Here is a 13,869-nt window from a genome sequence, read left to right on the forward strand (position 1 = left end):
ATGGAGACAAGTAATAAGACCAGATTTGATAATTATATGTTTTAATCTTTAGTTGGTATTAAATAAATAATCTAGGAAGTTGTTGTTTACAGAGAGTTTGGGGGCTGGTGGGAGAATCTTTCACAAGAGTTTCAACAGCAAAAAGAGGAATCTTCCAGTAAAGAGCGGAGACTTTACCAGTTCATGGGAAAAGCTACGTAGGCAAATCAGCATAAAGCAGAACCACTTGTTTATAACGGGGTTCTGTCTCAGACTTGGTGTTCACATCCAGAAGAGACGGTGAAGACCTTCAGGGTTTAGAGAGAAGAACTGCAGCCCTGATGAGGCCGACCCACCAGCCAAAAGCTGAGGGTTCACAACCTGGATTTACTCTCCAGGCTGCTGCTGCTTCCTGCTGAGTTTTTCTTTTTGTTGGAGCCAAGAACTTTCTCAGGTTTTGTCAGGAACAAGTTGAAGAAATTTAATGAGACTTTTGGGGCTACATCTGGATTTTACCATGAATCAACCCAGGAAAGGGCTTTCCATGTGGGTGAGCCTCTCTCTCTCTGTCTGCTGCTCATTTATTACATTTCAAAAGTTCCCTCAGCCTCAGTTTTAGAGGAAGATAACTTGGTCATTTTTGCAACTGATGTTTTTTCTCTGTTTTGCTGGATTTCTGACTCGGTTCTGTTCCTGCTAAGTTCTGCAAATTAAAGCAATGAAAATCTTACTGGAAGTTGTGGAAACCAGATTATTGAGATCACCGGTCCAAACCAGAACTCCTGACTTCAGTACTGAACCTGGACCCTCAGACAGGAGGTAAGAAACCAGTTTCTGTCTGATTCATGTGAATCTATAGAGATAAAATCTAGATGATTTTAACTGGTTGATCTTCAGCGTTTGATAAAAAGTCACTTAATTTTCTTATAATTTAAAGTTAACCCTCCTGTTATGTTCGTGGGTCAATTTGACCTGGGGAGTGTTTAATCATACAAATATGAAAGTAAAATGTTTTCAACAAAGTGTAACAATAACAATAACACAGTAGTAGTGTCAGTAACTCTAATAACAACTGGCCTGATATCATTTTTTTTAGATATTTGAGACATAATGAGCCACAACTGTCTTATTCTAAAATTGTCCTATTAAATTATGTCCAATGAAAGTGAAGTTTAAACAAAACAAAAAACAACTTTTATAAAATTATTTAACAGAAAAACCATATATAACACAAAAACATCCAAAACAAATGGAAAAGGCCATTTCACATTTAAAAATTATTTTTACATATATATATCTGAAATATTCCTCCTTAACTAATAATACACTTACAGTATAACAAATTGGTATAACTATCTTTAACAACAGGATATGTATACTAAAAGGTGAAAGAAACAAACCACAGCAAAAATAAAAAGGAAAAACTAAAATAAAGATTAGAAACTGAAAAAGTTTTGAAATTGAAAATAAATGTTTGCAATTTAGGGAAATGTTAAACTTTAAAAAATTTTCAGAACAAATTTTCAGATTCTTTATTATTATCATTATTATTATTATTATTATTATTATTATTATTATTATTATTATTATTACTTTTGAATGAACTTTCTGGCCATAATTTAGCATGAGAGCTAAAAGGATAATTTAAATGTGCAGCAGCTGGATCCTCAGTGATGAACCAGCTGACTGTTGTTAGCTAATGCTAATGCTAATTAATGTCTGTGATGACCTTTGACCTTCCTGCTTTTCCTCTCAAATATCATCCAGATATATGAAGGCCAGGGTTCTTGAATTATTTTGAAATGTTTGGAATTTATTAAGCATCATTTCTTTTTTATTTAAGTAATAAAAACTATTTTGAGAGTTTTAAACAGGATCAGGGACTGAAGCCGTCATGTAGTGAAAGAAGACTGGATGGAGATAATAATGTTCCTGTAAAGGTGATCACAGTCAAAAGGTAATTTAACACAAAGATCGAATTTTTTGAGGGAAAGAAAACTAAACAAACTGACAACTTGAAGTTTTTTTTCTTAAGAACTGGAGGCTGCAGAGCCGACAGGGTGGAAAACTATCAGCTGTCAGGTTCAATCTGAACAATCTGTCCTGATCTGAACCAGAACCAGAACCAGGCACCAATAGAGACCAAATCAATTAGTTTATAAAAACAACTAAATGAGCAAACTGAGGCAACGAGGAAACATTCCTGCACAGGAGAGACAGAAACTCATAACATCTTCCAGTAAACGCCTACAGTGATTAAAACCTGTTTGTAACTCAGCAGGTTTTTAACTTTTTGTTGGAAACGTTTGAGACAACCAGTTATACAACTTAAAGCCTCCAGGCTAAAAGAGGCCAAAGTTTAAAGAACTTTCTGTTCAGGAATGAAGGAGGGAGGATCAGGTGAGAATCATTATGGAAAGTTTCCTTCATATCCACATTAAACAACATGATTACCTTAAATAAATTAATAAAAATCCCTGTTTAATAAATCAACCACATATTTTTAGGTTTCTGGTTGTGTATTTTCAGTGAGAGTGAGAGTTCCTGTTCCAGAGAAGATATCTGCTGCAGCAGCACCAACCATCTGATCAGGCTGGCTGGTGTTCATTCCTCTCTGGACTCCATCTTTGGACCGGATCATTCTCCAGAACCCAACAACCAGCCAGCTGAGCCTCCATCCATGTTTTCACCTCATCTTTCTACCTGGATCCCACTGAACTCGCCTCTCTCCTCTTCAGACGCTCAGAACCTAACAGGTGAACACACCTTTTAGGTGGCATGATTGGAAAATATATCTAAACTTTTAAAACAGAAACTGTGCTTTAAGTCTGACTTTAAATCCAATTTATATTATTAGTATTATATGAGCTGTTGCATAATTATGAAGTGGAAAGAAAGTGATGGACAGTTTTCAGATTTTCAACCAAATTATTCATCAATCTTTATATCAGTCCAGACTGCAGGTGGTTCAGTTGTTGAAAACTGATCAAGCTGTAAAGAAGCAACAGCGCCCTCCAGAGGAACAACAATATAATGACATCTCAACATGGGGATCACCGCTAGGGGGCGCTGCAGGGAATTTAGAGCCCCATGACAGAAGATCAAATTGTCTTAGTCTCTTTTTTTGTTGCAAAAATTAAAATGAAAAATTATCTAAACAAAATAAAAATAATTGTAATCTCCCAGTAAATCACTAGAATATCAGATATGAAAGGTGAAAACAGAGAATTGATTTAAGTTGAAATTATTTCTCCAAATATTTTCCTTCTCTTATGAAACTTTTCCTTTTTTCTGCCATCTCTGCAGTCCTTCATTCAACTTTTAAAGAAAATAAATTCATCTGAAAAATAAAATTAAATATTTTAAATAGCTGATCTCCAATAAAAATTGTTGTCTTTAATGCAGTATTAACTATGAAACACTTTTTGTAGAGAAAAATGTTTTAACTTGATGTGCTTAAAATACAGAAAACAAAAGACACCAAGTTTGTAGCAGCAGTGTGCGAGTCAGCAGGAAAGAGAGGAAAACACAGAATCCATAACAGTTTCCTGATGAATCAGTAGTAGTGTTATGGATTCTGTTTTCCTCTCTTAACTGCTCACACGCTGCACCTTGCATAACCATGTCTGTGTGTGACTGACGTCAGTCATACATAAACAGACTGAAACTGATTAGACTCCCTTGAGGGAGGGAGGAGACTGAGGAGAATAAAAGCTAAACTCTACAATCTTTGCCTCACTTGGTTTCATCCATCAGGTTTGCTAAATGGTGAATGTAACTCTGGTTCTGATCCATTTGGATCACATGTATGGCTTGTAACACCTGATCATTTTCAGCATTAAATCCTGTTTTTCTATAACCAAATCTCTTTATTTCTCAAGGTGATTTACAATGAGGGGTTCTGGTCGGGTCCTGAAACTGGTAAACGGACCTGGTGGAGCACAGAGACAGAAATGATTGAACTCTAACAAAACTATGAGGAAACTGAAACTCCACGCCTTTCCTCAGAACTGATCTGGATCAGAACCGGTTCAGCAGCATCTGGATCAGCCAATCAGCAGTGGAGTTTCCTCCTGTGTGTCTCTGCTGGTTCCAGTAGAAACAGCGAACTGGTGTCAGAGGTGATCCGCTGCTGGGATCTGATGGAAGCCTCTCTGTGGTTCTGAGAGGAAGATGATGATGATGAGATGATGATGATGATGATGATGATGATCCTCCTGCTCGGTAAGATCACCTTCCTCTCTCTGCTCCTCATCCTCTTCAGTCTCTCTGCAAGCTGCTGATCAGCCTCAGAGCTTCTTGGTTCTGGTTCGTTCTTCTCTCTAACTGACCTCAGCTGGTTGACGGTCTGGATCAGAACATTCCAGCGACTCGTCGCTCACCAGTCCTCCCAGTAGATCTCACTGGTTTATTGTTGGATTCTGGTCTCTTCCATCCAACCAGTGGTTCCACTTTGCTGTTTCCTGTCTGGATCTAATTTCTCTGGTTTAGGTTCAGCAGCTGATCTGGTTCTGATGTTTTCTATCAGTTTCTATCAGGTTGTAGTTCTGTCAGCATCAGAACCACTGAGACCCAATCAGACCAGTAATCTGGACATTAGCTCCCAGAAACATTAACCTCAGAAACCAGTGATGAATGTCTGCAGATGTTGAAGTTTCTGGTTCTGGTTCTGCTTTTCCTTCCTGTCATCATTTTTCCACATAAATGTTCATTTGAATCCAAGATGGCCGCCTGGGTGGTTGTAGTTTGTAGTTTCTTTCTCCTGAATTCACCTGGGTCTCACAGGTTGGTGGTCATAATGTTCTGCTGCTGATGCATGATGCTGGTCTGACCATTAATGGAGAATCAAGTTCTGGTGGGTCCGGTTCTTCTCTGGTTTACTGGTTTTATAAAAACCAAACCTGATCTATGGATGATATTCAGGATGTGATAATGAGTTTTTGTATCACAAACAGCAATTCTTTAGTCAACAGGAAAACTGCAACATATTTATTGCAACATGTTGAACTAATCCTGGATCCTTTAACAAATATCTGAATGTATTTATGACTAGAATTACATTTTTAGATATCTGGGTTAAGACTGTAATTGTGTAAAAGCCCCTTTTGAGATGATCGCTCACAATGAGGTTCTATTGAAGTAATAAAAATATGTAGAATATACAGAAGTTTCCAAATTGTTGTTTGATCAACAAAGACGCTTCAGTTTCTCAGCAGAAACTGACTGAAAGTTACTGGAAGGTTTAAATTCTGTAACTATAAAGAATCAGGACCAGAAATCCCAGAAAAATAAAGTTAGAAGAATTTTAGTTTTTCAGGAAGTCACAGAAACAGAATCTGCCCCAACAATCACCAAGATACTAAAACAAAAATCTTTATTATCAAATCAGTTCATGAGATAAAACAACCTGAAAACTGACAGCAGAATTTCTGCAAATAACCACAAAGAAGCTACCAACTCGTTTTGAGTTTCAATCTTTCAGTTTTTAAATTTTGACAGTTATTTTAATGCACTTTTATCAGTTTTATGACATTTTGCTTAATGCAGGGGTGTCCAAAGTCGGTCCTGGAGGGCCGGCAGCCTGCATGTTTTAGTTCTCTCCCTGGTTTAACGCACCTGCCTCAAATGATGGCTTGTTAGAAGACCTAAAGGTTGTTGGTACCACCAGGGAGAGAACTAAAACGTGCAGGATGCCGGCCCTCCAGGACCGACTTTGGACACCACTGGCTTAATGTGAGTTACATATTACATCAGGGATCTCAAACTCCAGGCCTTGAGGGCCGCAGTCCTGCAGTTTTTAGATGTGCCACAGGTACAAAACACTGGAATGAAATGACTTAATGACCTCCTCCTTGTCTAGATCAGTTTTCCAGAGCCTTCATTACCTCATTATTCTATTCAGGTGTGGTGCAGCAGAGGCACATCTAAAAGTTGCAGGACTGCGGCCCTCGAGGACTGGAGTTTGAGACCCCTGTATTACATGAACAGAGATCATTGTTGCCCAATCAGAGTTCAGTATCACTGAGCTGTTTAGCAGACAGACTGAAATCTTTCATCACTAGTGAATAACTGATCATTATTTCTACTCACTAAACCCTCGTCTTGTGTCCTCAGTTTCCCAGCATGCTCTGGGTGGAGTGGTGGAGGTTAATGAGGGGGCGGAGTCTGTCCTGCTGCCCTGTGTTTACTCTGGTCAAACACCTGGAGATCCGTTCCTCATCTGGACTCGCAGTGATCTCAGTCCTAACTCCGTCCACCTACGGAGAGAAAACGGTGACGATCTTAAAAACCAGAACCAGCGTTTCAGAAACCGGACCTCCATGAATCCTGACGCTCTGGATACTGGAAACTTCAGCCTGACTCTGAGGAAACCTCAGCAGTCTGATGGAGGAAACTACACCTGCAGCATCTCTGATGGAAGACGAGAACGGAAACTGAAACAGATTCATCTGAAGGTCAAAGGTCAGATAAACAAGCAGCACACCCTATTTTAAAGTTCTACGCTATGAATGAATTTATTGAAATGAGAAAAATAATAATTGTTCATATTTTCTGTAACCATGGAGATAGTGATGTGTGGTGAGGTTCATAGTTGGTGAGGCTTAATCCGATTTATAAATATAGACACCATGTATGTTACTGTTTATATAAGGAAATTTCAGGCATGATACAGTTCTGTAGTCAGCTGGAAGTCTCCATAACTGACCTCAGTCACTATTTTAGTCTTTAACAGTAAAGCAGTTAATGGCTCTTTAATGACAGCAGCTTTATTCAAACACATTCATGTAAAAATATCAATAAAAATAAAATATGAAATGAATTAGATCAATATTCAGCATCATTTTATGACTTCTTAAAAGACTTTATATTTATTAAGATTATAAAACATGATTTATCATGACCTTTTTCACTTTTTACACTATTATTTATGTTCTGATGATCTTTGACCAGCTGGATAAACTGAACATTTACAGGATGAATCTCCAGGAATAATTAATATTTGTGTTTCTCATCTTCAGCCTCCACAGAACAAACAGGTTTTGTAGATCTGCTATGTATAGATCAAACCCTCTGATGCATCAATAACTGTCACATGAACCACTGATGGATTCAAGTTTTATTTTTTTATGTTGATCATTAAAGAAATGATTTTTCTCCCTGCAGACAGAAACTGAATGATGACATCAAACCAGAAAATGATCCAAACCGTTTCTGATCATTTTAATTCCTCTCAGTTGATCAGCAGGAGGTCGAGGTCACTGAAGGGTCAGATTCTGTCATCCTGCCCTGCAGAACATCATCCCACCTTCCTGAGGACACATCAGTGGAGTGGACCCTGTCAGAACCAGAATTTATGATGGTTCACAGCAGCAACCAAAGAAACCAGGACAGATTTTACCGCGACCGAACAGAGATGAACAAAGACTTCCTGAGGACCGGAGACGTCAGCCTGACCCTGAGGAATCCCACACACAGAGACGATGGACGCTACGTCTGCACCGTCTACAGAGACCAGGACGTCCTGAGACACACTGTGGTTCTGAAATATGTAAAGAAAGGTCAGAGCATCAGGTCAGAGCTGGTGGTGAAGGTCAAAGGTCAGAGTGAGGTCAATCTTTCTCTGTTTTTCCACAGAACCCTTTCCATCCTGGGCCACAGCTCTGCTGGTTCTGGTTCTCATCGTCTCTGCAGGCGTTTTATATCATTTTAAAGATTATTTCCTGCCAGGTGAGTCTGAATGTTTCTGACCCAGAATGCTGTGAGACATCATGTGACCTGTTCTGGGGGTCAGAGGTCAACGGTTCATCTTGTCATCAGTTCAGATCTTTCTGTTCATTCATGTTCAGATCAAATGCAGCGTAGTTAGAAACATCATGAACAGAACCAGAACCAGCAGCTGCTGTCTCTACAGTCTATTAGTTTTAAAGGAACTCAGTGTTTCAGCTGTATTTCAGTTTTCTGGAAGTTTGTTCCAGAGTTATGGTGCATAGAAGCTGAATGCTGCTTCTCCATGCAGGTTGATCCAGCAGCTGCAGATCTTTAATCCATTCAGTGATTTATAAACTAGCAGCAGGATTTAAAGTCTCTTCCTCTCAGTGAAGGACTGTGGAAGTGGGCGGAGTTTGGATGTTTTATTAGTTACTAATAAAGTTAAATAAAGTAAAAGAGAAAAACTAAACATAACAGAATTCACCATTTAAAGTAAAACTCAGCTTCTTCTGGGCAAAATGAGCAAACAGAAAATGTCTAAAGCAGTGGGGGCCACAGTGGGCCCCTGAGGGCCGAAACCTGCATGTTTTAGTCTCTCCCTGGTTTAACAAACCTGGATCCAATGAGGCTCGTTAGAAGAACATTGACCTGCTGAAAAGGTTGTTGGTAAAGGGGGAGACTAAAACATGCAGGATGCCGGCTCTCGAGGACTGACTTTGGGCTCCACTGGTCTAAAGTAATAAAAAAAACATTCTTCTTCTTCAACACAAATAGACTGTATCTTACCAGTCTGATGGTCACACTCTCATAAATACCATATAAACTACCTACAAACACAACTTCAACCGATCTGCACTGATTCCTGAACATTATTTCACACCAGAAACATTTACACCAGAAATACCTTCATGGTCTCTGACCTGATGGGTCCAAACTGGTCCAGGAGGAACTCTGTCTATCTGTGTGTGTGTTTCTCTCTCTCTCTCTTTCGCTCTCTCATCTTTTCCTCTGCCGTCTCTCAGCTACACAAGTGAAGGTGGATCCATGGGCTAAATCTGTCCTGCTGCTCTGCAAAACCAGCGTCTACCTGCCTGGAGGCGCTAGAGTGGAGTGGAGGGATGGAGAGAACAAGACGGTTTGTGTGTATCCGAATGGTTCTGATGATCTTGAAGAACAGAACCTGACCAGCAGAACCAGGATGAATGACAACCCACTGAAGACTAAAGACCTCAGTCTGACTCTGGAACGTCCCTCAGTGGCAGACAGCGGGATCTACACCTGCAGAGTCAGGAAAGGAGTCATCCTGATGATGAAACGGGTTCATCTCCAGGTCAAAGGTCAGTGGTACAAATGTTGGATTTTTCCAATCAGATGATTGGTGGTGATGAATAGCGATTATTGGCTGATTAGAAGGTCAAAGGTCAATGTGATGTAATGAGTGAGGAACCAGATCAGGAGGTTCAGGACAATCAGGGACCAAAGTCCTGAAGAAGAAGCTGGAGACTTTGACTAGGACAGTGTCCCCTGCTGGAGACACCAGTTACTGTTCAGAACCACCAGACGGGTCAGAACCATCAGAACTGAAGTTCCTGCAGATTGGAAGCAGCGAACATGTTGTGAATTAGGACGCATGTGGACTGGGATTTTATTTTTATTTAAAAAAAGTTTTTCCAGCGTTTTGAAATCGAGTCTGTTTTGCTTTTTTGATAAAATTCTCCAGCTGCAGAAAACAGCGGCTCACACTGCCCAGATGAGGCTGGAGAGCAAAGAGATTATAAAAAAAGGTGGAAGAGGTTTGGATAGATGGTATTGTGGTTGTCCAGGATCTCAGAGGATCCAGAGACTTGGCAGAATAGCCCTCTGGCAGGAATCTCTGCTCCTCCTGGACGAGTAGCTCTTCCATTTCGTGTCAATTGAGTTTTTAATAAGCACCACAGAGACTGCTTTGGTTGCCTGATTTTGATTTTGGCTGATACCTTTTTTTTGTCTGAAATGTTCTCTATATTATCAAGAAAGTTGCTAAATTGGCAACAATGGGTGATTATTGTTAACTGTAGAAGTTCAGATATGACCTGGTTGGCCAATGTCTCAGTCAAACTTCTCTCATGGGAGAAAAGAAAAGCACAGTGGTTGATGTTTAGACCTTTGCTGAGATTGATGACATCGGTGGATAAGATCGGCTTCACATGTAAAAATCGGCCGATTACAGATCTCCCAAAATTAAGGAAATCAGCACTGACAAATGGGCTGGCCATAACGCACCGGCTAACTGATCAAACTTTACCAGAGCAGAAACAGAGTCAGCATGTTGAGACACAAACACACAGGCCTCACATTCTTACCACACGCTCAACACGAACCTCTAAATGTACCTGTGAACACCCTGTTTGTGGTTCACATTGAGCTGCTGTCAACGTTCAGTTTCACCTCAAACAGCTGATTGTCTTAGTGAGGTTACTGCAGGTTCAGCTCATTAAGCTGCACTTTACCAAGATCTCTGCATGCTGCAGCACAGCATCGCCCTCGGCCTACATAGAGCGGATCTCTGCTGAATAAGAACCTTCAGAAGCTCAGCAGTACTCTGGGACTCTCACCTCATGATGGAAACAACCCATAAACTTTAACCTTTTCACACACTATGAAGTTTCATATATCAGCTTCCACTTCAACCATCTATATGGCCATAGTTCTAAACCATTCTCTGACTGGAAATATAGGTCAACAGCAACAAATAAGAAAAAATGTGAAATCATATCACTGTAATCAATAAATTCAAAATAATTCCCAGCAAATAAACCAAATGAGGAAATTAACATATAGTAAAGACGTTTCACTAAACACCAGATAAACAAAGAAAATAATACAATGAGTATATTTAATATTAAGACAGTATTAATATCACTCAAATTGTAAAAATATGCATAAGAGGCATATTCTAAAATGCAGTCCTGAAATAAAAAGATATAAAACCACAACAGGTAACAGTGTGTTTTTAGCACATACCTATAATCTCCAGCAGTGTGACACATTCAGCCAGCGGGCAGAACGTAGGCAGATCCTGTACACTGTCCTAGAAAAACATTTTGGAGGGAAAATCTCAGACAAACTTCATAAAAGCAACAATGTTTCACTCTAACCAAACCCAAACTCTTTAAATCAACTTAGAAACAGTTGACATTACATTTTTATGCAACACAAAAACATTTAAAAGTATTTTAATGTTATAAACATTACTGAGGGAGAGATAGCATTAGCACACATCTGACCAGCAGCTTCTGTTCGGCTGCTGCAGCTACTTTACTAAAACGTTGTGCAACATCAGTAAAGGAGCTTCGCCTCATAGCCACACATCACGCTGGTTTTATTTTATTATATTATTTTTCCGGTTGCATGATCCATCAAACCTTATCAAATGCTTTGTTTACTTAGTCAGAGTTATTTCCCGTGGCTGTGCGGAGATCTGAAAAACTCGTTCCATAAAGCTCGGAAACCAGAACAGTTTTTGTGGCGCATGTTAAAAACGCATCAGATTGTTGCTATGGTAACCAAACAATCTAACTATGAAGATTGTTTGTTAAACTTTTACAAAGTAAACTTGCCTGCTCCTTAAAATCTTACATTTAAATGTTAAATAATTGAAAATCTTTGAATTCATGTATGCTGAAACCATTCAATCAAATTGAGCTGCTTTGATAATCTCAATAAACAAATGTTACATTTCTATATCTATGGTCTGTGTTAAATTGTTAAAATGTTACCATTTATGGGCCCCTGAAGGCCTGGGGGGTCTTATGGACTTAATTTGGATTTAACAGAAGTGCAAATAATTAATATTAATTTTAATATAATTTTTTTCATTTGTTGTTTTTAAGATTCAATAGCTGTGGTTTTAAATAGCATTTCACTGGCGATGTTTTCCTGTAACATATAATTATTCAGTAATATTTTTACATTTCCTGTCAACTTAACATCTTTTAATACAAAAACCGCCTCGGCGCCCCGACCGCCAGGCTGAGCAAGATTTCTGGGGGAAACCCTGGAAATAAAACGGCCTCAGCTACAAACTCCCTGCTGAACTTCTCAAAACAGTAACGGGTCAGAAGTGACATACAAGGTAACATTAGTTAAACTCAGCTATGTTTTACTAACAATCTCTGTGCAACTAAGGGTTTCTATATTTCAATAGAAAGTGACATTAAGGAGTTTGCCAGACTTTTAATATTCCGTCTACACATTCTCAGATTGATTGCAAAATAACTGTTAGCTGAACACAAAAACCACCCTGCTCTTTGCTCAAAGCATCATGTGCTGCTAATACTGCAGACACTTCACAGTCAGACAGGGACTGAGTTTCCAGTTCACTCAATGGGGCTGCATCCTGAAGGTTTTGGTGGTTGACAAAATAAGATTACAGACTAGACTACAGACTACAGACGTTGTAGACTGACCAGGGCCGGCCCAAGCCTCCATGGGGCCCTAAGCGAAATTTGGTTTTGGGGCCCTTTGTTTCTGCTGACAATGTGGACTGGCTGCAATCAACAGTTAAAATATTAGATCATTCGCACACCTGCTATAAACTTATTGCATCTCTGATGCTGTTTGCATTATATCCTATGCATGTATAATATAGGATACATTGATCAGTCAGTTGATTTCTGGGAGCCGATTTCCTTAATTTTGGGGGATTGTGATCTTCTAATACTTACAAGTGAAGCTCATCTGATCTTATTTTCCTCACCAAATGTTTAAAAATCAGCCTCTGTCCTCTTCTGCTCTGCAGTGAGAGGTTTGACTGACAGACCGGCCCACAAGGTCATGTCTGAATGTTTACTGTTAACAATATTCACTCCACTGTTGCCAACTCACTGACTTTCTTCCTATATTTAGCAAAATTTCAGACAAAAAAAACAAAACTTGGTATCTGTCAAAATCGGCAGGTCAGGTTTTTTAAAGTTCGGTAATCTGCCAGAGAACAACATTTTCTTCATACATTATCAAATATATTGTAAAAACAAATCACTTCTTTATGAAATTGTGTGTTTTTGTTATTGTGATGACATAAGAATCGTTTAAAAAAAAACTGCAACATTGAGGGGCCCCTTGGTGGTTCTGGGGCAACTAAGAGGCTGCTTAGTTTGCTTACGCCTTGGGCCGGCCCTGAGACTGACGTTGGAATAACTTTCATTGAGTTTTCTCTAATTATTGAATTATGTTTTCTTCATAGAAGTTTATTAAGAAGAACCAAACTGGCCACTTTATTAGTCCAGTTACTTGTTAGAATATTGCAAATAGTTTTTATTTTGATTGTTTTTCTTTCTTTTTTCAGATATTGTTGGTCAGTATCAGCCTGACCTTAAAGAGTTTCTGAAGATGAAGTTCCAGAGTCTCTCTGAAGGCGTCGCTGAACCTGGAAATCAAACCGATCTGAACCAGATCTACACAGAGCTCCACATCACAGAGGGGTTAACTAGAAAGGTCATCCAGGAACATGAGGTCAGACAGATTGAAACAGCATCCAGGAAACAAGAAACAATCAGAAGAGAAAACATCTTTAAAGTCCCACCTGGAAGTGATCAACCAATCAGAACAGTGATGACCATGGGAGTGGCTGGCATTGGGAAAACACTGTTAACACAGAAGTTCACTCTGGACTGGGCTGAAGGCAAAACCAACCAGAACATTGATTTCATATTTCTATTCACTTTCAGAGAGCTGAATATGTTGAAAGAAGAAAAGTTCAGTTTATTAGGACTGATTCATAAATTATTTTCTAAAACCAAAGAAATCAGCAGCTTTGAAACGTTCCAGGTTCTGTTCATCTTTGATGGTCTGGATGAAAGTCGATTTACTCTGGATTTCAAGAACAATCCGATCCTGACTGATGTTACAGAGTCCAGCTCAGTGGATGTTCTGCTGACAAACCTCATCAGGAGGAAACTGCTTCCCTCTGCTCTCCTCTGGATAACCACACGACCTGCAGCAGCCAATCAGATCCCTGCTGAGTGTGTTGGCATGGTAACAGAGGTCAGAGGGTTCACTGACCCCCAGAAGGAGGAGTACTTCAGGAAGAGATTCAGAGATGATGAAGAGAAGGCCAGCAGGATCATCTCCCACATCCAGAAATCAAAACTCTCCACATCATGTGTCACATCCCAGTTTTCTGCTGGATCACTGCTAAAG

The 13,869-nt window shown here is 39.4% G+C and overlaps 2 protein-coding genes across 7 annotated transcripts in view; both read left to right on the top strand.

The window, feature by feature from the left end:
- The window catches only part of csmd3b (CUB and Sushi multiple domains 3b), a 642,306-nt gene that overhangs the window by 192,048 nt on the left and 436,389 nt on the right, over positions 1-13,869 (top strand). The window lies entirely within an intron of this gene.
- Positions 3,748-13,869, top strand: part of LOC116730780 (NLR family CARD domain-containing protein 3-like) — a 40,493-nt gene continuing 30,371 nt past the window's right edge. The window contains exons 1-6 of the mRNA XM_032580268.1: positions 3,748-4,203; positions 6,094-6,441; positions 7,215-7,538; positions 7,615-7,707; positions 8,712-9,026; positions 13,016-13,497. Of these exons, the coding sequence (XP_032436159.1) occupies positions 4,167-4,203; positions 6,094-6,441; positions 7,215-7,538; positions 7,615-7,707; positions 8,712-9,026; positions 13,016-13,497 (1,599 nt within the window). The 5' untranslated portion in view covers positions 3,748-4,166. The remainder of the gene's footprint in view (positions 4,204-6,093; positions 6,442-7,214; positions 7,539-7,614; positions 7,708-8,711; positions 9,027-13,015; positions 13,498-13,869) is intronic.

The sequence above is a fragment of the Xiphophorus hellerii genome, chromosome 13 (assembly GCF_003331165.1).
Source record: "Xiphophorus hellerii strain 12219 chromosome 13, Xiphophorus_hellerii-4.1, whole genome shotgun sequence".
In the NCBI taxonomy this organism is placed as follows: Eukaryota; Metazoa; Chordata; class Actinopteri; order Cyprinodontiformes; family Poeciliidae; genus Xiphophorus; species Xiphophorus hellerii.